This window comes from Protomyctophum parallelum, assembly GCF_964188405.1.
Source record: "Protomyctophum parallelum genome assembly, chromosome: 17".
Lineage (NCBI taxonomy): Eukaryota > Metazoa > Chordata > Actinopteri > Myctophiformes > Myctophidae > Protomyctophum > Protomyctophum parallelum.
The window spans coordinates 38,556,959-38,583,181 of NC_139719.1; the positions used below are offsets into that span (position 1 = coordinate 38,556,959).

The window sequence follows — 26,223 nt, forward strand, 5'->3', positions numbered from 1 at the left end:
AAGCGCGAAGGGGCGTGTTGAGGTGTTGTGTGTGAACGGAGCAGCGCATCGCATCGTGCTGCTACTGGGCAGAGGCAGAGCAGCCAGACCAGAGAGGCAGAGCACCAGAGCTAGCAGGCAGACAGAACAAACAACCATGTCGTCGGAGCAGGAGGCCCTCCGCTGCTCCCCCGCCACCACCACCACGGCCAGCAGCGCCGCCAGGAACCGCGGCGGCGTACAGCGGGTGGAAGGCAAGCTGCGCGCCAGCGTGGAGAAGGGAGACTACTACGAGGCGCACCAGATGTACAGGACGCTGTTCTTTAGGTGAGGAAGAAACAACAACAAACTGTCTCTTCTGTGTTCAAGTTTATAATCATCTGTGTGTGTGTTAGCCACTAGCCAGGCGGGCCTCCTCTTGTCTGCCTGTGTGCAGTGTTGCCATGTTTTGTTTGCGAGAGAGAAATAAGCAACCGGGTCTATGAAAACGAGCCCAAAAGCAAGTGTAGCAGAGTGTTTTTTTTTTTTGATTGATTGAAATATTTATTAACAGTTTGTAGAATTTACAGTACATTTTAAGCACAAACTCAATACAAAGACTGTTAACTGTGAGTGGACGACCCAATTAAGCATTACACTTGTTTACAACAGGGTCCACATTGTTCAATTCATCAAAAAACAGATGGCTCAGATTCTCAGCCTGATCATGATGTAACAGTTTGCAGAATTACAGTACATTTCAAGCACAAACTCAATACAAAGACTGTTAACTGTGAGTGGACGACCCAATTAAGCATTACACTTGTTACAAGAGGGTCCACCATGTTCACTGCACTAGGCCAGTGGTCCCCAAACTTTTTCATGTCAATGACCCCCAATTTGGCACTAATTGGCCCCCAGATTTAGATTTGTATAGCTCTAGTAGTGATTGTCAACCAGTTTAATTTCAAGGACCCCCCAGTTTGACATCCATTAGTCTACGGACCCCATTTAATGGCATTTATATCTCTGGGACCCCCAATTTATATTGTAAAATCAATGTTAATTTAATTATTGAGAGTGTACAATGGACCCAGGGCCGTTAGGGTCCATTTGGTTCCATTTGTACACACTCAAAGTTATCGGGGTCCATTTGGTTCCATTTGTACACTCTCAGAGTTACAGACCCACAAGGGTCCTTTTGGTTCCAAACTATCATTTAGCTGGGGACCCCCTGAAACTCCCCCAAGGACCCCAGGGGGTACCCGGCCCCCACTTTGGGAACCACTGCACTAGGCTATTTTCAAAACTATCATGGAAGAAAAAAAATTAACAAATTGTGGAATATTCTTTATGAAACATTGTAACAACAGTAATCTTGTATGGGGGTGTTCCTGTGACAAATACATTAATCTGGGCTCAGGGGGGTGTCCTTGACATGAACATGTGAGAATCACTGGTTTAAACGACATTAGGAAACAAGCCCAAATAAATAAACTACTGTACTTTAGGAAAAAGCCCCAAAAACCGCAAACAATATTTACAAGCAACTTTACAGGAAAAACACGCCCAACGTCGCTTATAATAAGCTGACATGGCAACACTGCCCTGTGTGTTCCTTCCTTCCAGATCTTTCTGCCTGTCAAACGTGCTTCCACCGTTGCTCGTTTGTCATTGGCGGCGCGGCGACGGGAGCCCGCCCAACCAGGGCGCCTCCGTGTTTCTTATTGGCTAGTAGTTTGTGTGCGTCATGTGTTTTAATGTCACATAATGGCACCGCTAGCAGTAGCTAGGTGGCTAACTAGCTACGTGGTTTTAGCGTCAGACTGAGGCTTGCAAAGACAGCTTTATGAGTTTTTACTGGAAAGGTTTTATGTATAAATGTAATGTCTGACTATTAAGAGAAGGCCACAGTCAGACAAGACAATGTGAGACAGACAGACGGTATGGAAGCCGAGAGACAAGTGTAGGAGGGACAGGCTGTCCAGCTGACAGGGAGGCAGTGTAGGAGAGACAGACAGGACAGCTGAGATGGAGACAGTGTAGGAGAGACAGACAGGACAGCTGAGAGGGAGACAGTGTAGTAGACAGACAGTAGGACAGCTGAGAGGGAGACAGTGTAGGAGAGACAGACTGGCCAACTGACGGGGAGACAGTGTAGGAGAGACAGACAGTAGGACAGCTGAGAGGGAGACAGTGTAGGAGAGACAGACAGTAGGACAGCTGAGAGGGAGACAGTGTAGGAGAGACAGACAGTAGCACATGCTGAGAGACAGACAGTGTAGGAGAGACAGACAGTAGGACAGCTGAGAGGGAGACAGTGTAGGAGAGACAGACAGTAGGACAGCTGAGAGAGAGACAGTGTAGGAGAGACAGACAGTAGGACAGCTGAGAGAGAGACAGTATAGGAGAGACTGACAGTAGGACAGTTGACAAGGCTCCAGACTTCCCAAAACAAACTGGTCAGGCTACTACTTGGCCTCACTCCCTGAACCCACCTCACCCCTGCCCACTTTGACAGGCTGGAATGGCTTAGGGTTGACGACTGAGTACAGCATCTTGCAATGGGTCTGGTCCACAATATTCGATACACCACCAAGATACCCATGTACCTGTACCTGTATAAATGCTTCCTTTATGTCAACGAAGTCCACACCCACAACAGTTCAACTAACCATGTGCAACCCAGATTCGGTACAAACAAGGGACTACATTAATTTCGCTCCTATGCCACTAAAATGTGGAATGCCCTACCAACAGTCATTAAGACATGCAAATCCCTTGACTCCTTCAAAACCACTCTCAAAGGGCACCTACGGATGGCTGCAATTCGAAACTGGCCCCCGTAAAATCTGAATTCTCCCCCCCACCCTTTGTCTCCTTCACTGTATGTTTTTTCTCCTGTTATTTACCCCCTCTATGATGATTTCCTGTTTTTGGCTTTATAGAAGTGTATTTGTATTTGTACGTCTCTAAATGTTATGATCAATTGAAAGAGGTGGACCCTCTTGTAAACAAGTGTAATGCTTTATTGGATCGTCCGCTCACAGTTGACAGTTTTTGTATTGAATTGTGCTTGACATGTACTGTAATTCTGCAAACTGTTACTAAATACTTTCAATCACTGACAGGGATACCGTGTAGGAGAGACAGACTGGCCAGCTGACAGGCAGACAGCAGAGCGACAGTAGGAAAGTTGACAGGGAGACAGTGCAGAAGAGACAGACAGTATAGGAAAGTTGAGTGAGACAGTGCAGGAGAGACTGATAGTAGGAACTAGGAACCAGAAATGGAGACAGAGTAGATCAGACAGACGGTAGGAAGGTTTACAGGGAGACAGTGCAGGAGCTGGGTTTCCGAGGCTAGTGTAGGAGAGACAGAGTAGGAAAGTTGAGAGTGAGACAGTGTAGGAGAGACTGACAGTAGGAAAGCTGAGATAGAGACTGTCGGAGAGACAGACAGGAAGCTGAGAGGAGGGACGCACAGGTGAAAAGCTGAGAGTGAGGCGGTGTAGGAGACACAGCGTAGCGTAGGAATGCTGAGAAACAGACCCTACTCGTAAAGCTAAGAGGGAGATGGTGTAGGAGAGAGAGAGAGACCATAGGAAACCCGAGAAAGAATGTCTCAGTATGTAGCACCTGGGTTGTATAATTAAATGAACGCAGCAATGTGACTTATTTCCTCTCTTGTTTGTTAAATGTGTACACGATGAATCCAGCTCGACTCTGTGCATGGTGGTAAAACTTCAATGCTATCCTGTAGCTTCCTCAAATACTGACACATGCATACCTGTCCCTCCTCCCACACAGGTATATGTCACAGGCCAAGCATGCAGAGGCCAGAGAGCTGATGTACAACGGTGCAATACTATTCTTCAGCTATAACCAGGTACACGTGGTGTGTCAGCTACTGGCACTGACTTGTTCACTGTGGTGTCATTCTAAATTCAAGTACAATGCTGCGTTCGCGCTGGCAGATTCATTAACTTTTCAACCTGGACAACATCCTTGTAAAGCTTTAATAATAGCTTTTTTTTATAGACGCTTTTGTTAGAGACATCATCTTAGCACGGAACTTTTTTGTGGCTTTTGCAGCAGCTATAAACGCCAGATGTTTCTTCGTGTCGCTGGCTTCCATTGAAAATGAATGGTAGACCGTATCGTTTAATCTGCCCCGTGTGAACGCAGCACCAGAGACGCATATTTTAAACTATCGTAGAATAGTTAGGAGTTAGGAGCACTTCAAGTTCAAGCATCATCAAGTTCAACCACTATACTGTGTGTGTGATCACCATGATATTGGAGGTGGTGCAGGGATACCTGTCCAGCCCCGAAGAGACTAGCCGGGGGCTTAGTATACACTGCAGTGCAGCCGGCTTGACTGATTGTCTGTAGGAACACAACCCGCTGTGTTTAGGGGAAAGGAGTGAGCAGGGAGGGGTCTAATTTGTTGCTGTGCTAGCGACTCCTACGTTGAACGGGATGAGTGCGATGGGAACGCCCTATACTGGCAGGTATAGGGAATGGGGAGTAGGGTGCGTTTCGGGGGGGATTTATTGACGTTGTCAAAGTTGTACGATTTCTTCTCACACGTTACCGCAGTGAACACATTTCTCCGCCTTTGACCCATCTCTTGGAGCGGTGAGCCACAGCCAAGGAGCGGTGAGCCGCAGCCGCGCCGCACTCGGGAAGCATTTTGATTAGTTGATTTGAGCCACCCCCCAATCCAACCCATTGATGCCGATTGCCAAGCAGGGAGGCATTGGCTCCCATTTTTAGAGTCTTCGGTATGACCCGGCCGGGGATCGAACCACGACCTCCCAGTTTCAGGGCGGACACTCTAACTACGAGGCCACTGTCTGGTTATGACTAAATTGCGAGGGAAAAAAAAAAAAGGGGTCAAAATAATTGACTTTGTGCACACGGTTCATTATTCCATACTACGCATTGATTGACCTTTTGCATGCGGTAGATGGAATGATCTGGACTTCTCTTTTCAACCCCTAGTACATGAATTTTTTACTAATTCTGTTCGCCTGCCCATGTTCTTCCATAGCAAAACAGTGCAGCCGATCTCTCCATGCTGGTACTAGAGTCATTGGAGAAATCGGAGACAAAAGTCGAAGAGGAAATCATAGGTGAGCGATTTCCCTCCCTCCTCCCCCGCCTTGCTATCAGAAAGCTCTGTGCGGTTGCAGTCACTGACGTGTGTGTGTGTGTGTGTGTGTGTGTGTGTGTGTGTGTGTGTGTGTGTGTGTGTGTGTGTGTGTGTGTGTGTGTGTGTGTGTGTGCGTGCAGAACATCTGGCTAAGTTATTCAGCTTGACGGACCCCAACTCCCCAGAGAGAGTAGCATTTGTGTCCAGAGCCCTCAAATGGTCGACGGGCGGTTCGAGCAAGCTGGGCCACCCCAAATTCCACCAGCTGATGGCTGTCACCTTGTGGAAAGGTATGGTTGCGTTTTTCAACTCACAATACACAGGCTCTTCCAATGATTTTCTTAGTTTTAAGGGTAACTCGAGGGTGTGGTTTAACGTGATTATTGCTACTTCAGTGATGCTTGCGGAACTCGACTTCGTCTCGTTCCTGACCGCATCACTGTCGTGGCAATAATCACGTTAACCCACACCCTCTCGTGTAATATTGCTTAAGTATCATCGGTAACTCCTACAGTATGAAAGAAGTAAGGAAGAGAACAGCCTTTTTTTCCAATGTGGCTGCAGTGCATTAGCATTATACATCATCATACATCACATTCCGTGCTCAGCCAATCAAACCATCGCTATGGGGTACACATATATTGCTCAGCCAATCAAACCATCGCTATGGGGTACACACAAACACACAAAGCTGGGCATAGGAGTGAGGGGGCTCCTATATCATCATCACTCAACATGTCGATTTGCTCAGACACATGGCGTAAATTAATAATTGTCTAAGACGAGAATCACTAATGGCTGAATATTAGGAGGGGCTATAGCGCCCCTCAAAAAAAAGGGGAAGCTCTGTATTGATACTTAATAGTCAATCGAGATGGTATTAATTCAAAACAAATCTTAATTCCAGAGCAAAACTACAGCGAGTCTCGCTACCACTTCCTCCACTCGTCGGACGGGGAGGGCTGTGCCCAGATGTTGGTGGAGTACTCTGCGGCGAGAGGCTTCAGGACTGAGGTGGACATGTTTGTGGTGCAAGCCGTCCTACAGTAAGTCAGCCACTGCTTCCTGGTCTCTCTCTCTCTCTCTCTCTCTCTCTCTCTACATGTCGTCCTCAGACGAGCCCTTCATCGGCGTCTCCAGTCATCTCGGTTCTCTATACATCTGGCCAGCTCATTTGGTGCTTTCTGCACCAGCTTCTTTCTTTAGTGCGTCCACATAAGTAGGTGCGGGGCGTCCTCTCCATCGATGCCCGTGTGTTGGTTCCCACAGTACAAGCTTTTTGTGTCTGGGAGTTCTTGGTGTCTGTGGCAGTGGCCAGCTAGTGTCATCCTCCTCACTGCTATCTTCTCTGTTACACTTGGTAATGCCCTGTACAGTGGCCAGCTAGTCTCATCCTCCTCACTGCTATCTCCTCTGTTACACTTGGTAATGCCCTGTACAGTGGCCAGCTAGTCTCATCCTCCTCACTGCTATCTCCTCTGTTACACTTGGTAATGCCCCGTACAGTGGCCAGCTAGTCTCATCCTCCTCACTGCTATCTCCTCTGTTACACTTGGTAATGCCCCGTACAGTGGCCAGCTAGTGTCATCCTCCTCACTGCTATCTCCTCTGTTACACTTGGTAATGCCCCGTACAGTGGTCAGCTAGTGTCATCCTCCTCACTGCTATCTTCTCTGTTACACTTGGTAATGCCCCGTACAGTGGCCAGCTAGTCTCATCCTCCTCACTGCTATCTCCTCTGTTACACTTGGTAATGCCCCGTACAGATGCTTGTTGCTTGGTTGGTCTGTTAATTGTGTAGTTAAAACCCATTGAGACCTCAGACCAGATTCTACAAATGTCTTCCAAATCAGGTTCAATCAGTTTTCTGATTATTATTTTCTTTTTCAAAAATTTCAAAAATAGCAGACCTACAAGCTAGGGCTGGGCGATATGACGATATATATCGTATTTTCGATAGAAAATGTCTATCACGAAAAAAAAGCTATATCGCTTATATCGCCGTTTCGCTTTACGGCAGTATTTTACGTCACAGCGCTTATATACGGCATGCCCAGCAGCCCACCGCGCGCACTGAAAACAGTGAGCGAACACCTTTCGGATGTCTTCTCTATTATATACTCTAAGCAGGCCAACACGACCACAACACAAGCCGAGGTGGTGCTTGCACCTAAAAGAGGGGCAACGTCTTCCATTGTATGGATATGGAAGTGGTTTTGATTACATGAAGGGAGATGATGGCTGACGAGATTCAGAGCGGTGTAAGGGGCACGTTCGGAAATACCACACCAGAGCGAACTCATCTATCAGTTTGCATTGCACAATGCACAGTCCGCCTAGTGCGCTATTTCCGAACGCGCCCTAAAGTAACCGGTCATTCACTGTTATAAATGCAGGTTTCATGTTGGGTCAAATTGATAAATTGCGTGAGCCACGCATGTTTTACACAGTTGAACAATAAGCTTGTCCGTCGTCGGGTGCACTGCAAACTTCTTCCAAGACGTTCCTCTTACCTGTGCAGTCCTCCTGCTGCGTGTCTCTGTCTTGTTTTATTGTTCCAAATAAATTATTCCATTTGAAAAGTCCTTAATTCAGCAACAGCTTACAACAACAACACAAGACGCTGACTTTGTTGTGATCATCAAAAAAAAGGAAAAGAAAAAGCCCCACTCGTCCCAGACTCCCATATACGCACTCTCCATGGGCATGGAGAGTTGACGACAAGATCGCGTTCTCTCTCACTCTATCGCCTGTAGTCAATTAAACATCGTTAAGCTGCCCAACGTCTTTAACAAACTAAACTATAACTACAACAGAACATGTTGATTCCCTATACAGAGCTTAAATGAACTGAAACAACTGTAGTGACAAACTGTGACATGAGATATTTATTTTTTCCTTAAGCCAATTTAATGCAGACACAGGCCTGTACTTCTGTGTCTTATTTCTTTCTTTTTTCTTTTTAATTGTCATAATAATAATAATAATTATTAATAATACTAATAAAACGTTATTTGTATAGCACCTTTCATGACATGAAATGCAGCTCTCAAAGTGCTTTACAGAGCAATGGAGAAAAAAAGAAAAGCAAGGCAACGACATTAAAAAACAAGCAGTAATGCAATACAGTGAGGACATGAATAACAAAAAATAAAAGATCAATTAAAAGCAATGTTGTAGAAGTGGGTCTTGAGCTGTGCTTTAAAAATGTCTACAGAGGCTGAACAATTGAGTTCAGCCTCTAATTATTATTATATACATTTTATTTTGTAATATTTTGTACTTGCTTTGGGCCTGTCTGTGCATGGGAAGGGCATCAGTATTATATTCATATAATTAGACTGGATAATGTGAATTTAATAGTTTTTTGAGTGGTGCAACCATTATAGACAGCTATGTGTGTCCCTGTCCCTGTATCCGAGCACGGAAATAGCATAACTATTGTCACCAACAAGTGTCACTGTTGTGCAGCCTAACACAGACAGAGGCCAGGGAGGAGAGCTTGTACAGTACAGTACAGTACAGTACAGTACAGTACAAGTACAGTAAAGTACTCGACCTGAACAAAATTTTATTCTTTTAGATAAAAAAAATAGGTATCGTAAAAAATATTCTATATCGTGAGTATATCGTTATCGTGATAAAATAAATTCTATATCGTGATATGAGATTTTGTCATATCGCCCAGCCCTACTACAAGCTCGCAAGCTTGTAGATCTGCTATTTTTCAACAGCTAAAGTTTAAAATAAGTTTAAAATGATGGTTAAAGTGGTTAAAAGCTATAAGGTGACACAGATGTCACAGAGGTCTAAATGTGTTAACCTCTAGTCTGGAATATACCTACCTACAGTACGTGCTGACCTGGGATCAGATCCCACCAGAGCCTTCTCTGCTGAGTCTCTCCCACAGCGTTTCCCTCTGCTGACTTACTACGACGTACTCACTCTCTCCTACGTTGTTTGATTGAATATGTTATTTAATTTGTCCACCTCTCAGCTTTCATATTTCTAGTGTCTGTTTCAGCTAAATGGAATCAGTATGAAAGGTTAGTGGGAAGACTGCCCACTGCAATGGGGATATTCCAATACTGGTGTAGAGCACTGAAGTCTGATCGGTAGAGGGCGCAAATCCTCGGGTTCATGTACTTTTTATTTGCATTGTAATCCCCATAGGGGGATTTTAGATGTGTTTGAAAAAATGTCATCCCGGCCGTTTCACTCATATGGATATGAAGAATCAACTAGGGATGGGTCCGATTAATCGATTATCGTTAATAGGACCCGAAATCGATTATGAAAATTAATAATCGATAATCGTTTTTTGTTTTTGTTTTTTTTATTGTTAATCATCTACATCAGGGTTTCCCAAACCTTTTTGACTTAGGTACCCCTTGGGGTTGGGGGGAAGAATATTTTTTTATTTGTAGGGTTCATAAAAATTTGTAGGGTTCCCAAAAAAACTATTCATCGATTAATCGTTAATATTGAATTATACAAATCGATTTTCATTTTGGACACATTTACACATCCCTAGAATCAACTGACTGAGAGAAAACGCTAATGTTACTGCAACTGAATTAGTTACATTTTCGCTAGAAACAGACTATCATAATAGTATGAGGGACTGACGATACTGAGACACCTCCCTGACAATAACGCCGAGACAGCTAGTTCATTTTTGGACCACAATGCTTATATGAGACTATTCTAAGATGACCCAATGTTATTCTCCATAGAGAAATGACTTCCATGAACCAGGGGATGAGCGAGTGACGTCAGGACTTCAGCGCTCAATTATTATCAGGGCAAATATTATATCCTTAACTGGGGGGTTTATACAACAGACCAATCAGCTCAGCTGAAGGTCCAAACCAGGGGGGCAGTCAGACAGATATTTTGTGAAGCCTGAAACTCCTGAAAGTTCATATAATGGCCTATTGTGGCGCTGTCACTGGACCCAAAAAAACCCATAGCCCCATAGAAGTCCATGTATTTGGGCCCAACTTCACCTAGACTGTATTACCTTAATAAACATGGTCATGAATACTTTCTGCTTCCAGTCACTAGTTTAAAGTCTCATTTCTAATGTCATAATATTCTTTTTGGAAAATTATGGTCCCATTTATAAAATAAATGACCATAAAGTCGCGTATGTTCTGAGGGACGTGGCTACCGTTACAGTCTATGAACGGGATTCCCCACCCACTCGAGTCAAAATAAAAACCAACGGAGAAGAAAGGGGGAAGTCCCGCCTCGATGTCTGGGCAGCCAATAGCCAGCTGGGCCCAAACGGAGCCAACCAATGGCCAGCTGGGCCCAAACGGATCTAGAAAGATGGCGACTTACAGTGCAGGAATAACAGGCTTCATTTTACGTCCATGTTAGACCCGGGGAACGCTTTGTCCATATTTTTTACAGTCTATGGTCCAAACCCTGCACTGAACTGTCACCGAGAGTGACCTTGCATTGTGAGGAACTCCATTCCGTTGGTAACCTTCACAGCTTCGGGGAACGGTTAAGATATTGAGCCAATGGATCTGTCTGGGAGTCCCTGCAGGATGCAGAGGGAGTGTTCCTCTCCGACAAAGCTTTGCTCATGTAATGATCGCACTGGCCTTTCATCGTTGCCCTTGTATACTGTAATCCAACCGCCGTCAGGCGTGTTGCTCCTGAGAACGACAAGTGTCTGGGTGGCGATATATTCATTTATATTGTACCGTTTGCCCTTCAGGTTTGAATGAAAGTCCCTTTACAAGAGCATTCTCGCACACACACACACACACACACACACACAGACTGTAGGTCTGTTTGTGGATCAGTTCTGTGCCTGTCAGCAGTATCTTCATGGTGTCTGATCTCTGCTGCTCTGTCCCACACCGCTTTCACAACCTTTGCCATTCTCTCTCTTGTCTATTATATCCTCTTTTATCCGTCACGTCCTCTTTGACTATTCTGTCTCTTCCTCTTTTTATCTGCAATCTTAATTTCGTTTTTTCTCTTTGGTGTTTTTCTCTTTGGCTCTCTCTGTCCTCTCTTTTATCTTTCATGCCCCCCCCCCCCCGTTCTCTTTCCGGCGGTGGTGGTCGTGGCTCAGTGGTAGACTGGCAACCACAAGGTTGCCAGTTTGAACTAGTGTCGAAGTGTGCTTGCTGGTTTGTGCCTTGCATGGTTTCTGCCACCATCGGTGTATGGATGTGTGAATGGGAGAATGGGACAATACACATACACAATCTATGTAAAGCGCCTTGGATAAAGGCGCTATATAAATGCACCCTTTACCATTTTTTTCCACCAACCCCTGTTCCTTTCACCTTCACCCTCCCCTGTCCATCCCTCACTCCTGACCTCCTGTCCTGTCCTGTCTCCTCCACCCACAGGTTTCTGTGTCTTGACTCCTGACCTCCTCCTCTCCTCTCCTCCACCCACAGGTTTCTGTGTCTGACTCCTGACCTCCTCCTCTCCTCTCCTCCACCCATAGGTTTCTGTGTCTGACTCCTGACCTCCTGTCCTGTCCTCTCCTCCACCCACAGGTTTCTGTGTCTGACTCCTGACCTCCTGTCCTGTCCTCTCCTCCACCCACAGGTTTCTGTGTCTGACTCCTGACCTCCTGTCCTCTCCTCTCCTCCACCCATAGGTTTCTGTGTCTGACTCCTGACCTCCTGTCCTGTCCTCTCCTCCACCCATAGGTTTCTGTGTCTGACTCCTGACCTCCTCCTCTCCTCTCCTCCACCCACAGGTTTCTGTGTCTGAAGAACAAGAGCAGTGCTTCCACGGTGTTCGAGACGTACACAGAGAAGCATCCGTCCATAGAGAAGGGTCCCCCGTTCGTTCAACCTCTCCTCAACTTCATCTGGTTTCTCCTGCTGGCTGTGGACGGGTGAGGGGCCGGCGGCCATCTGCCACTTTCACAAAGAACCCTCCTGTAGATTTTTACAGATTCTTGTTATGTTTTGTTTATTATCTAAATATCTACTTTACCATTGCCGACCTGATTTATTATTTGTTCCCTCAAGAAATGCATTTAGAATTGTAACCCATTCTGACCTGAGATCATATTCATACAAGGTTTCCACTGGACACACACTGGTCTGATGAACCCATTCTGACCTGAGATCAAATTCTAAAAATGTCAGTCGTTCTTCGATTCTTTTCAAAAATAGCAGACCTACAAGCTCGTATCGCGACACTCGGTGGCGCGATATGAGCTTGTAGATCTGCTATTTTTAAATAGCTAAAGCATAACATGATGCTGACACCAAAATGGGTGCCCGGTCAGAATGGGTTAAGTTCCTCTTGAAAATGGTATTTGGTTAAATGTGACCTTCTCGCTTTCACACTCCATCTTGTACAATGCCTTTTGTGAGAGAATCGATCTGCTAGTCCATAAGTAAAAAGTGGTCTGGAAGGGAGCTTTAGGATCGGATGGGCAACTGGATGGATACTGAAGGTCTGCCGGAGTCAAGAATCTCGCACTCTAAAGCATGCAAATAAGACGGAGCCCCGAACAGATGCAAAACGGTCCGTTTCATATATTCCAAAACGACTAACGCAAACAAAATGTGATGAATGAAAAGTAGCTTGGTGCTCAAAAAAGGACTTTAAAGCAGACGTTTCATGAGAGCATCACACCATCGCTGCTCAGAGTTAAAGGGGTCCGGTCTGTTGTGGCTGGGATCCTGTACTGGTGCAACAAGAGCGTTTGACAGCATGTCTAGAGGTCAAGGTTACTTTATTTTGTAGGAGAGATGTGTCTTGGACCCAAAGACCCGCACTGCTGCATGCATGAATGTACATACATTACTAGAAGACATTAATAGAAGACAATAGGTACACAGTGACTCACACAGCATATAAATAATACATAAACCACCCAAACATACCTAGTGCAAAAAAGGAAGGGAATGGTGGACAAGAGATCCAGTATATAAGTAATTTTACACTTGTTTGCATGCTGTGAGCTTGTAGATCGGCTATTTTCAGCAAGTGTAAAATCAGTCATTACGACGGCATCAAAGGCCCACCAAAACACATTTTAGTCAAATCTCATGACATTTAGTCGACTAACACTAACACATTCCAGGTGACTCACTGAAATGTGACTTAAAACTAAGTGAAAACTATTCAAGAGACTGTGACTAAAACTAAAATAGAAATTTGCTGCCAAAAACAACACTGCCTATACGGCACTGTTAGACCTGAATTGGTACTATTTATCCCATTCTGACCGGGCACCCATTTTGGTGTCAGCATCATGTTATGCTTTAGCTATTTAAAAATAGCAGATCTACAAGCTCATATCGCGCCACCGAGTGGCGCGATACGAGCTTGTAGGTCTGCTATTTTTGAAAAATCGAAGAGCGACTGACATTTTTAGAATCTGATCTCGGGTCAGAATGGGTTCATCAGACCAGTGTGTGTCCGGCGGAAACCTCGTATGAATCTGATCTCAGGTCAGAATGGGTTAAGCTGGCATAAATAGCAAGTACATATAATACCGTGTAGGCTGAATTCCTGCTGCAGCTAATGGGTTCTGCAGCACAGGCTGATTTAGACCCTGAAGTGTATCATAATGAATTGCTGTGGTTACACACCGGTGAAAATGCCCATCTATAAGCTCACGGCGTTCTATTATTGGCATTTTAGAACCACGCCGACGGCCATTCAGAAACATCACGAGGACCTCTGGAATGCAGTCGGTGTCACTCGCCCTCGGGAAGCTTTGTTCGCCTATTCATGGAGACGATAAAGAGACGATCCATACCTGATGTTTATCCCAACAGTTTTCTGAAAAACCTATGTTTCTATGCGAGTGGTTCTCAACCTTTTCCATGTCAAGGACCCTCAGAATTATCTGTATTTGGCCACGGACACCGTCCCCCACCGTCCCCCCCCCCGCTCTGAAAGAATATATATTCAAAGAATTGCGGCGCATTTTCACGATATTTAAAAAATAGCAGAACTACAAGCTCGTAGCGTTGGCACTCTATGAGCTTGTAGATCTGCTGTTTTTCAATAGCAAAAGTATTAAAACACCAAAAGGGGTTCCCGTACACGCTTTTAGAGCGTTTAAGAGCGTGTATCGAGCAAGCAAGCAGTGAACCGTGTGTAGCCCAGTGCGCTGATGTCCGCGGGGCAGAGCCACAGCAGACGGCTCTGCCTGTGATCCAAAACCTTATGGGTTTTTTTCACAGAAATCTTTACGAAACACAGCAGGGAAACGGTGTGGAAGTTTACTTTCAAGGCATTACCGTATTTTCATTACCGTATTGTCACTGGCACCCGCCCAACGGGCAAATGCTTGTTGTGTTCTGCTGGCCCCGGACGGTTTTAAAAGGCACATCCAGCCAGGCAACCGGTGGCATTTCATGCACTTCATGAATAGTTTTGACTATTCTCTAAGACTACTCATGTACCGTAATTTCCGGACTATAAGCCGCGGCTTTTTACCCATGATTTGAACCCTGCGGCTTATACAACGGTGCGGCTAATCTATGGATTTTTACAGCTAACGCAGAGCCATCTAAGGCTCTGAGCTAACGTAGCTGCGGCTTATAGTCTGGTGCGGCTTATAGTCCGGTGCGGCTTGTATATGGGATTTTCCCTCAATTTGGCTGGTGCGGCTTATATTCAGGTGCGGCTTATAGTCCGGAAATTACGGTATTATGCTTATGTAGTGTTTGAAGTGACTTAAGGTCTCTGCACACGGAGCGGATTTTTAGCTGCGTTTCTCCGTCGGTTGTTTTCCGACAAAAATGTAAAAAGAACCACCGCTCATCCGCTGTAAAAAAAAAACTTAAGTGAGGTGCTGGAGCCACAAAGGGAACATAATAAAACTAGAAAAAGTGCCCTACTGGGCACAGGTCTCCACCAGGATGAGCAGATGTGAAGAATTCCAGGCAAAGGTTTTTCCTTGGCCTCTAGGGAGTTGGCATACAAAGTTATCCACAGATCCGTGCAGTTAGAGGTAAAAACAGTTTTCGGCCAGTTATAGCGCCACCTTGAGGCTGAGTTGAAATTGTTCATGTGGCATTTCGTCCTCGGCCTAGTGGGAATGTGGGTGCACAATTTCACGGAAATCACGCGATGTGTTCATGATTTGAAGCATTTTTTAAACTGAGCACTCCTGTGCACTTTGGAAGCCAATCTTAACCAATCAGGATGGAGTCTGAGAAATCTGAAAGACTGGTTTCGTTGGATGGCTGTAGAGAGACTGTGTACCAATTTGCGTGATGTTTGGACAGAATCTGTAGGTGTACTGTGCAAAAACTTGTTTTGCACAAAGCGGCCTCCTGGTGGCGCTATAACAGGCCGTTCTGGAAATCTGAAAGACTGGTTTCGTTGAATGGCTCTAGAGAGACTGTGTACCAATTTGCGTGATGTTTGGACAAAATCTGTAGGTGTACTGTGCAAAAACTTGTTTTGCACAAAGCGGCCTCCTGGTGGCGCTATAACAGGCTGTTCTGGAAATCTGAAAGACTGGTTTCGTTGAATGGCTCTAGAGAGACTGTGTACCAATTTGCGTGATGTTTGGACAAAATCTGTAGGTGTACTGTGCAAAAACCTGTTTTGCACAAAGCGGCCTCCTGGAGCGGCCTCCTGGTGGCGCTATAACAGGCCGTTCTGGAAATCTGAAAGACCGGTTTCGTTGAATGGCTCTAGAGAGACTGTGTACGAATTTGCGAGATGTTTGGACAAAATCTGTAAGTGTACTGTGCAAAAACTTGTTTTGCACAAAGCGGCCTCCTGGTGGCGCTATAACAGGCCGTTCTGGAAATCTGAAAGACTGGTTTCGTTGAATGGCTCTAGAGAGACTGTGTACCAATTTGCGTGATGTTTGGACAAAATCTGTAGGTGTACTGTGCAAAAACTTGTTTTGCACAAAGCGGCCTCCTGGTGGCGCTATAACAGGCCGTTCTGGAAATCTGAAAGACTGGTTTCGTTGAATGGCTCTAGAGAGACTGTGTACCAATTTGCGTGATGTTTGGACAAAATCTGTAGGTGTACTGTGCAAAAACCTGTTTTGCACAAAGCGGCCTCCTGGAGCGGCCTCCTGGTGGCGCTATAACAGGCCGTTCTGGAAATATGAAAGACCGGTTTGGTTGAATGGCTCTAGAGAGACTGTGTACCAATTTGCGTGATGTTTGGACAAAATCTGTAGGTGTACTGTGCAAAAACTTGTTTTGCACAAAGCGGCCTCCTGGTGGCGCTATAACAGGCCGTTCTGGAAAGTTTGGGGCAGAGGTTCATCGTTGGCATCCAGGGAGTGTGTGTGGAAAATTTGGCATCGACCGGGTTAACGGTGGCCGAGATTAGCTGCTCACGGACACACACACACACGGACGGACGGACGGACGGACACACACACACACACACACGGACGGAGTGCAAAACATACTCTCCCCCTAGGCCTTCGGCCTGGTGGAGACAATAAATAAAGGGAAGCTCAGATCTGCACACAATCAATGTATTTATTTAGCAAGCTTTCGGTCTACTGACCTTCCTCAGGCATCGTTTTCCGAAAAACGTGCAACCACCTCATTTAGTACAGGAACTGCATCAAAAAAGAAGCTCCGGGGTGCCAGAGTTGTCTGATCGCTTTTACTCTGAAAGCCATGAACCGGAAACACTTTCCTAAAAAAGTTGACTTTACAAAGAGACCTCAGATCCCCGATCATCTTAATATATTTTTTTACGCTCCAAAAAGTGGTCATATTTTGCGGGAGAGACGGATGAGGAGCAGAAATGAAGCGCCAGCATATCGATCCATTCATCACCACGGAGAGCGCCCTGGATTAGGAGATACGAGTCATTCTTTCCGGCGCGCTAACATGGGAGTCAATGACAAGCTAATAATTGCACTGAGCGTTAGCATACGGAAAGCGAAAAGCGAAATGCCAAAAAAAAAAAGGAAAAATTCGGAATATTCTTATCTCGCCCCGCGTCGCTGGGACGTCGCTAGGACGTCCTCACACGTCAATGGTACTAATATTTCGGGATCCTTATGACGTTTCCAGACATCCTACGTACAGAATGTGTTAATGTACTGACAATTTCGTCAACAAATAAAAACTAGACTAAAATGTTAGGGAGGGACTAGTGGACAAAGGATCCAGTATAAGTCATTTTACAACAAGTTGCATGCTGAAAATAGCCGATCTACAAGCCCACAACGCGTCGCTTGTAGATCTGCCATTTTCAGCAAATGACGACGGCATCGAGGCATAATAATCCGGAGACGATGGCGGCCATTCCAGGTGACTAAAATGTGACTAAAACTAAATAAACTATTCAAGAGACTAAATTTATGAGGTTTCATGCGTCTTGTCTCTCCTAGGGGGAAACTAACAGTCTTCACAGTGCTGTGTGAGCAGTATCAGCCCTCTTTGAAGAGGGACCCTATGTATAATGAGGTGAGACTTTATTATTATTAGTTATGGTGTGTACAGTAAATTTAAGAGTGTACTACCAACTACAATTGGAACCAAAGGAACCCGCAGTGGTCCATTTGATTCCATTTGTACACTCTAGAGTTACAAATGGATACATTAACACTGAGGTCTTTCTTTACTGTGTAATAATTTAACCCAATTATTTTTTTTTTTTTTTTTTTTTTTACCATGACAAATTAATGCTGGAAATGTGTGTGACTTTTGAAAATCTGTTGCCTTGCCTGGCCCTGCAGAAAATACATCCGCTTTGTTCAGGAAATGCAGTTGTAAAATCATTAATGTGAACAATTTTGTGGTATAATTTTCCAATGTGTGTGTGATGTGTCATTGTTGTGTCTGTCCTCAGTATTTGGACAGGATAGGACAGGTGTTCTTCGGAGTTCCACCCAAACAGTCCTCATCATATGGTGGATTGCTAGGTGAGTGCGTTTATGTGTGTGTGTGTGCGTGCGTGTGTTCAAGCTTGTGTGTACCGTGCATACGTGAAGTTTTGCTTCACACGTGACATGTTGCAAAAACCGCATGCGTGGGTTATTTCTCTCGAAATGTTGCATGTTCTTGGTGGCTAACGGTGTCGTGGTGCTTTGGATACAAGGCCAATCACAGCATCACAACAATCTGTACAGAGCATGTCAAAAGCTAAGGGCCATCCACGCCAAGCACTTGGAATATATAGTGTGAGTCCAAATCACAATTAACAAGGACAGTGATGAACGATGTACAGCAGTTTAACCCATTCTGAACGGGAACCCATTTTGGTGTTGGCATCATGTTATGCTTTAGCTATTGAAAAATAGCAGATCTACAAGCTCATATCGCGCCACCGAGTGGCGCGATACGAGCTTGTAGGTCTGCTATTTTTTGAAAAATCGAAGAACGACTCTGACTAGAATCTGATCTCAGGTCAGAATGGGTTCATCAGACCAGTGTGTGTCCGGCGGAAACCTCGTATGAATCTGATCTCAGGTCAGAATGGGATAATGACCAGTAAGACGCCCTGAGGGCGAGAAGCGACCTCGTCCTTCACGCGTCCGCCTGGGTGACGGCAGACTGCTGCGTGTGCGCTGGCGCTTTGGCATGGGGGGGGGGGGGGACAGATCAACATATGGAATGTCAGAACAGGTCAGCTCCATATATGGAGATCTAAGGGTGGCAGCGAGGGGCAGTGTATTGATTGGGGTTGCGGCGCACGCTTATCCGACACACCATATTGGACCGACATGCGAAAACGACGATCCGGTCATGGCCGTCGTTGCCCCTCTCTTTGGCCGTGTGTGTGCCCCTCGAAAGATTACATGCCCAGACGAGACGGCCACAGTGGCTGCGGTGCCCATGTGCCCCGACCGGCGCCCACAGCAGTTCATTTAGTTCAGTTTTTTTCCTCTGCGCAATTTTCCAGTCATTACGGTAACCTTCCCCAAACGTCTCACGCAGACCTTTATTGTCTGTATTGTTGTAGTTTGCGTTGCCATTTTCCAAGTGGTTTGATTATTTTGCGTTACTTTGCCTCCTCTCTCCTCCTCCTACTAGAGCACACGCAGCTCTCACTCACTGACACTCTGCTTCAAGATTATTCTCACACAGAGCCCGTGTGTTAAGACCAACGTGACTCGTCTTCATGGACATATAAACTCGCAAAACAACACCACGCAACAGCATAGACTGCAGGACTCCTCCACCATTTACCACGCTATCGTCTGCTACGTTAGTTGACAGAGTAAATTGTTTTTTAAACAGCCAACGCTGGCCACGGCTAATATCGCTAGCCAAACGCTAAAGCTAGTGCTCTCACTGTACACCACGCGTCGCTCGCTTAATAATCATTCATTTCTGTATCAATGCGGACATAACGTGGTAAATGTTCATTAGCACACAATTGTACAAATGCATTTTACACTTTGTGTTGACTTATCTCCAGAGTCCTCAGTCCTGCAGCCCCACAATGGAGAGATCTCATCTGTCACTAACCTAGGGTGGCCAGACGTCTGGTTTCACGCCGGACAGTCCGGTTTTAGACCCACCTGTCCTCCCACCTCAACCTCTGGACGGACACATAATTGTCCGTTTTTTTTGTGATATACAGTGCTTGTGTCATAACTGTCATTTACGTCGTCTGGGTATTAAAATCTCCGCAGCGCTGCTCAGCTCCGCAGCGAGCCGGCCACACTCCCTCTGTCTTAAAAAGAGAGAGGAGAGTTCAGACGTTCGGATTGTTGCCATGTCCGCTTAATTATAAGTGACTTTAGGCTTGTTTTATATAATAGCCTAGTCAGGCTTGTTTTCATAGACATGGTTGCTTGGTTCTCTCTCCAAAACCTGGCAACACTGCCAGTGGGACGGTCAGTTTGTTTGTTGTGGAATGTGTGCTCTCACAATCACTTTAGGATAGTTAATGCAGAGATAAATAAACCAAATATGCCGAAATGAAAAACTACATTTAATGAGCAATGGAGCAAGGAACTCGACGTCATAAAGAAAGGGAGGCTAAACAAACACCTCCTCAGTATGAGACTGTAATCCCACAAAGCTCAAGGCCTGTCATTCATCCAACATTCAGTTTACACATACTGTACGCCTGACTGAGTAGCTGCAGATCATTGATAGGCTCTTTGAATGTATTTTCCCCATAGCCTGTATCTGCTTAAGCTTAATAAAAAATAAAAAGCACTGTGAAGTACAATAGTAGTAGAAATAATAATAATAATATCTGGGAGGGGGGGGGGGGGGTGTCCTCCTTTCTGAGGTCTTGCAGGTGGCCACCCTACACTAACCTCTCTACAATGCCATATGCCAGTCTAGCCTTAACCCATTCTGACCTGCGATCAGATTCATACGAGGTTTCCGCCGGACACACACTGGTCTGATTAACCCATTCTGACCTGAGATCAGATTCTACTCGCGCTATGAGCTTGTAGATCTGCTATGTTTCAATGGCTAAAGCATAACATGATGCTAACACCAAAATGGGTGCCCGGTCAGAATGGGTTAAAAACAAGGAACATATCACACAGTTGTGACAATATAATACAGTAGTGCAGTGAGCAGAACAAAAACAAACAAGGCAGAACGGAAAACGGGGATATACAAATGAATGTAGGCTGTCTGTCATTGTATTTCTTTTTTTAATTAACTCACAGTTTAGCCCAGTGATCCTCCTCAGCCATTTCAAGGACCCCCAAATTAAATGTATATGAATTAGCCTAGGGTGAAACAGGGTCCTAGGCCATTTCATTATTTTCATCTCTGGACTGGGACCCCATGTTACAGACAATGTTTACAATATTTTACAACAGTAGCTACTTATATTTTGTTTTTTAACCCATTTTGACCTGAGATCAGATTCTAAAAATGTCTTCTACATCCCGACAGTTTTCTGAAAAAGCTATGTTTCTATGTCAGTCGTTCTTCGATTTTTTTCAAAAATAGCAGACCTACAAGCTCGTGGCGTGCTATGAGCTTGTAGATCTGCTATTTTTCAATAGCTAAAGCATAACATAGTGCTAACACCAAATTGGGTTCCCGCCCGAAATGGGTTAAAGCTGTGATTATTTATTTAATACTGTTCTGAACCAATGTACGTCTTGAAATAAAACAAATGTAATCATCCTTAACCTTTACTCTAAAATATTTATAAATAAATTAAATGAATTACCGGGGACTTAATCTTTGTTTTAATTGATGGCCTTCATGCCCTGGCACTCGGCCTTGTGCCCTCAAAACGTTGACCACACTAAAGGCCAAGTGGCCTTGCCCCTAAAAGGCCTGGTTAAGAGCATACTTTATCTCATGTCACCAAATCTGAGGATTAATTCCGAGCTAAAGATCGCTGCCATTATAAGACTATGGAGATCGTATGACCGTTTTTCAACTGCTTTTGTTTTCTCTCGTTCGTTTCAAAATGGATGCCGTTTCAGGCCATAGGCGGCTAGCCTGGTTAATAAACCAGACTAATATCGCACGGACCGCGGGATATTAGTCTGGGGAGGCTCAGCTTGGATTTCATTTCCAGGGAAACATTTTCTCTTTGACGCAATTGGTCAGAGCTACTGTCAGTCAAAGGTCTCAAGCATTGAAAGTCACTGTACCAAAGCCCGCCCATATTGCATACCGTGTCCCGATTGGCCGCCCACATTCTCTGGTGTAGGAAATGGGCGTACAATTGAGCCTCTCCAGACCGAAATCCGCCGGCAGGCAATTTATTTTTGCCAACGGCTGATTCGGTCTGGTTTATTAACCAGGCTAATAGGCGGCTGCCGTAAGAGGCGTCGTAACCCGTACATTTACGGGCGTGGCAGACGAGTGATTTAGTTTGAACCCGTCTTAAAGACGGGTATGGCGTGAAATGTGTTGTTAATGTCTGTGCTCTCACACCTGTATCTAATCTGTGCGTGTGATTGCCAGGTAACCTGCTGAACAGCCTCATGGGTTCGGGTGAGGAAGAGGAGGGGGGCGAGGAGGCACAGGAGGACAGCAGCCCCATAGAGCTGGACTGAGAGGAGAGGAGGTCGACTCCCCCAACACCTCCTCTGTGAGGGAGAGGGGGGGGGTCCTTGTCTTATAGAGGGCGTGCTGTTTTCCTCTACACCCCCCCCCCCCCCACACCCTCCTGCTGCCTACCATCTCGAACTTTGACCTTCACCCCACCCACCCTGTGCCCTTCCCCCTCCTCCTCCTCCCACCCAAGGACTATTAAATGAGTACAGGAAGCGAAGACCGTACGGTGGACTCCATGTTGCTCCCTGGAAGGAAAGAAACATGCGCAATGGGCTATAGGCAGCCAACACTTCCGCGGTCAGCTTCCTTGGTCTCAATTGCCCATGTTTCTTTCCTTCCAGGGAGCAACATGGAGTCCACCATGCGGTCTTCGCTTCCTAACCTTATTTAATTAACCTTGCTCCCGCACACCCACCCACCCAACCACCCACCCAACCAACCAGTCAGAAACCAGAACAAACATCAGACCGGGCCATTAAGCACCCCCCTCTCTCTCTCAGCACTGCCTGGACTGACCGCGCCAAACTCTTCCTCTTCAATGATGATGATGATGATGATGATGATGACTATTAGAATAACTACGGAGTTAATATTATATATTCTTTTGTTTTGGACGGTGGGTGGTTTGGGGGGATGTTCTCTCATTCTCTGTGTGTGTGCGCGTGTGTGTGCGTGTAGGGCATTTTGGTTTATAAGTGACCTGGATGAAAGAAAAAAAAAGTCTTTACATTTCTTCCTTTTATTTTCTGCTTGACTCTTAGGACAAAGAATCAACCTAAACAAAACAAATGTGTTTTATGATGCAAGCTGCAATTCAGGCACGCTTTCCTCCCCCTTGTTGTGAGTGGAGGTGTTGGTTGTTAACCCATTTAGGCCTGACGTCAAAATAAATTAAAAGAAATCTTCTAAATCCTGACACTTTTCTGAAATACCGTATGTTTCTAAATCAGTGGTGCTCAATATTTCATGTCAAGGACCCCACAAATATGATGTAATTGTCCACCGACCCCCATCTGAAAATAGGTTTTTCCAGGGACCCCCCCCATGAAGTAAAGATTTGAGTTTTAAATCTACAGATCTACACGCTCGTAGCACGGCACTCTGTGCCACGCTATGAGCTTGTAGATCTGCTATTTTTCAACGGCTAAAGTTTAAAATGGTGGTTACAGTGGTTAAAAGCTAATGTGACACAGGCGTGTCTTCAGGTCTAAATGGGCTTAACTCCGAAGACCACCCAGTAAAGTACAATACAGTATGAGTAGTACGTGTTGGGGTGGACATAATTTATGTCGACAATTAAATAAATACACAGCCAAATCCTCAGTGTACAAATTGAAACTTACAGATATACATTTGGATCCATTTGTATTGTAATTTAACTGTGTACACTGTACAAGTTGCTTTATTCCAAAGTTTTTAAATGATGACATAGCATTTTGCACTTGCAAAGGCTAAACAACACGGCGAAAAAAAAAAGAAAAAAAAATCCACCTGAACCATATCGTTTATTTTATTATTTTATTTGTTTTAAGTGCTTTCCCATAGGCCCGGAGTAACTCGATGTATCCCAACACCAGGACAGGACGACCGTAAAGTTATTCTCTCAGCACGAGTACTAATTTCTTCCTTTTTGTTTTGCGAGAACAACTTTTAAGTGTCACTGTGCTTACATGCAGGGGCAGCAGACGTGAAGCCTTGCACCTTTTGTATAGCGCTCAGTCGCCCTGCTCTATTGTGGCTCAGCCGTCACTACGCTGTACTCTCCCAGAGAAATCTAGTAAGAGAGTGGCGACACGTTTTGATCTCGCCGCAAAGTGGGCGCCTATCGTCTATAGTTCCAAACATTGGAACTATTATCCCATTGAGACAGAATGAGCACGTCCGCATTCCATTGTTATACAATGGGAGTCAACGCTAGTGTAGCCACTCTCGTACTATTCCACTCGGGCTGTTCCTTTTCTACCGAGGAACCCTTCCCCTTTCAGCAGGGAGTGTGAGTATTATTTTTTTGAACCCCGCTTCTGCTGATTGTATAATGTAAGAACAGCGTACAGTACAAGATACTGTTACTGACATAGTGTCTTTTCATACAACTGGAGGGTGCGTGTGTGTGTGTGTGTGTGTGTCGGGGAATGTATACAGCATGCATTCTGCTCCGTTTAAATCGGTGGTTCCCAAAGCTGGGTCCTTGAGGCAGTTCCAGGGGGTCCCCAGCAAAATGATAGTTTGGAACCAAATGGGCCCTTATTGGTCTGTAACTCAGAGTTCAATTGATTTTACAATATAAATTGGGGTCTCGGAGAGAGAAATGCCATTAAATGGGGGTCCGTAGAATATTGCATGTCAAACTGAGGGTCCTCAGTCCATTACAATGGTTGAGCCGTAAAAGTCCCTGGCATGTCTTTTGCAAATGGGGGTCCGCGGGCATGATATAAGTGTCAATTTGGGGGTCCTTGACATGAAAATGTTTGGGAACCATTGGTTTAGATTGCCTCCTGTTTCAGGAGCCTCCTTCCTTTTTTAAATTAACTTTGATTTCCAAATCTAAAATGCTGCTCTTATAGTTTGACTTTGCCGTGGTCTTACTTTAGTGTATTTTGACATGGAACAGTATTGTTTAAGTATACAATAAAAACAAAAACAAAAGTGTATTTTCAGGTGTGTAAAAAACACAACATAAGGACACAAATATGCACATTCTGTACGTGTGTAGTTACACCACTGAAAGTACATTTTTTTTTAACCAAGGTTTTCATGAATTGCTGAGTAATTTTGTGTACTTAAAGTACTTTGCCTTTAGTTAATTAATATGCCAAAATAATGCCACTGTAAAGGGTTATATTAAGTTCTTTGCTTTTGGTTCATAACGTCATCGGAGCCGAGCGTGACGAATGACTATGCCAACCAATTACAGCGTGACGGAACCGCCTCAGCGCACAGGTGCGTCGTCTTTGTATTGAGGAGTGTTACCAATATTTAGGTGTTTTGTTTTTTTTGGTTTTTTTTGGTAGAAACTTGTCCTTCAGTCTAACACAGACAACTTTGTATTTACAACAACGCACACACCAAAACGTCTGGGAATGTCTGTCTTTATTTCCTTTTCTTTAGTTTTCTTTCTTTTGGGTGAACTCAGGTGAAGTGGGGGGACAGCAAAGCCTTGCTGTATTTCAGTGGCTCTCAAAGTGGGCTCGAGGGGACCTCGAGGGGGCCTCATGGTTCCTCGAGGAGGGGGGTTCCTAAAATGGCCTCTTTTACAGGGCTTGTAACTCTAATGGGGTTTCGTTTTATTCCTTGCTCTTAATGAGAGCGAGTCAACTAACTGTGATGAAGCCCTAGCCATGAAGCCATGATGGGAGCACATTCACGCATGATGTCATAATGTACAGTACATATAGGGCTGAGGGTTTGGGATGGAATTCCTTCTCCAACAATGCAGATATTTGGCAACATTGTCTCAAGAATGCCTGATTTCACCTTGTTTCGTTCAGTATTGAGTTTCATTTGTCACAGTACTGATATCCGCAGACAGTACAATAACACCAATAGGCTCCAGGTTTTTGTTGGTTGGATTTCTTAGTGACTACAAAAAATAATAATAATATGCTTCAGAACTTCTCAAGGGGTATAGAGCTCACAGACAAACGTTTTCTTTTTTTTCTGTTAAGGATTTACTGATGGAGTGATGAAAGCTGTGGGTATGTCTATTTTCTAGTATTTAACTTTTTTTGTTTGTTTGAAGGGAACAGCTGGCTTTTTGCTGTAGAAACCCTGATAGCATTGATTTTTGTGAATGTATAGTGTACTACACACGCTCTACTGCAGTGTTTCTCAACTCCGGTGTTGGAGACACGTACAGTACGTAGTACAGTACAGAGACTTTTCTAATCTGCCACCCAGTTCATTGCATTCCCCAGGAGTTCAAGATACAAATTAGTCCCAAATTAAACCAGGTCAGAAAAGGGGGGAAAAAGTACTCGATAAAGTCCAGGAGTTCAGAGCATCTGCTCTGGGTGTGTGACGGACTTGTGTCATGCTTTGTGTTAACCACATTATAACACTCGCATCCCTATATGGGGCATTCTCAAAGAAATAACCTAGTCGTATATATATATATATACTTCATTTGTACATGCTCTACACCGGTGTTGAATTGCGGACGAAATAT

General features: G+C 44.9%; 1 protein-coding gene across 1 annotated transcript; it reads left to right on the forward strand.

Moving 5' to 3' along the window:
• Window positions 1-10: 10 nt before the first annotated feature.
• get4 (guided entry of tail-anchored proteins factor 4) lies at window positions 11-25,133 on the forward strand. Its single transcript, XM_083786857.1, has 9 exons — window positions 11-306; window positions 3,768-3,846; window positions 5,014-5,095; window positions 5,256-5,405; window positions 6,023-6,161; window positions 11,852-11,992; window positions 17,450-17,525; window positions 17,911-17,983; window positions 21,966-25,133. Exons 1-9 carry the CDS (start codon window positions 137-139, stop codon window positions 22,055-22,057), a joined length of 1,002 nt encoding a protein of 333 aa, XP_083642983.1. The 5' UTR covers window positions 11-136; the 3' UTR covers window positions 22,058-25,133.
• Window positions 25,134-26,223: the final 1,090 nt, after the last annotated feature.

Bases quoted from the DNA above. Each gene is read 5' to 3' on its own strand.
- get4 (XM_083786857.1), top strand. From the start codon at position 137: ATGTCGTCGGAGCAGGAGGCCCTCCGCTGCTCCCCCGCCACCACCACC. The intron at 17,526-17,910 runs GTGAGACTTTAT...GTCTGTCCTCAG, and splicing joins GGGACCCTATGTATAATGAG to TATTTGGACAGGATAGGACA. The intron at 17,984-21,965 runs GTGAGTGCGTTT...TGTGATTGCCAG, and splicing joins ATCATATGGTGGATTGCTAG to GTAACCTGCTGAACAGCCTC.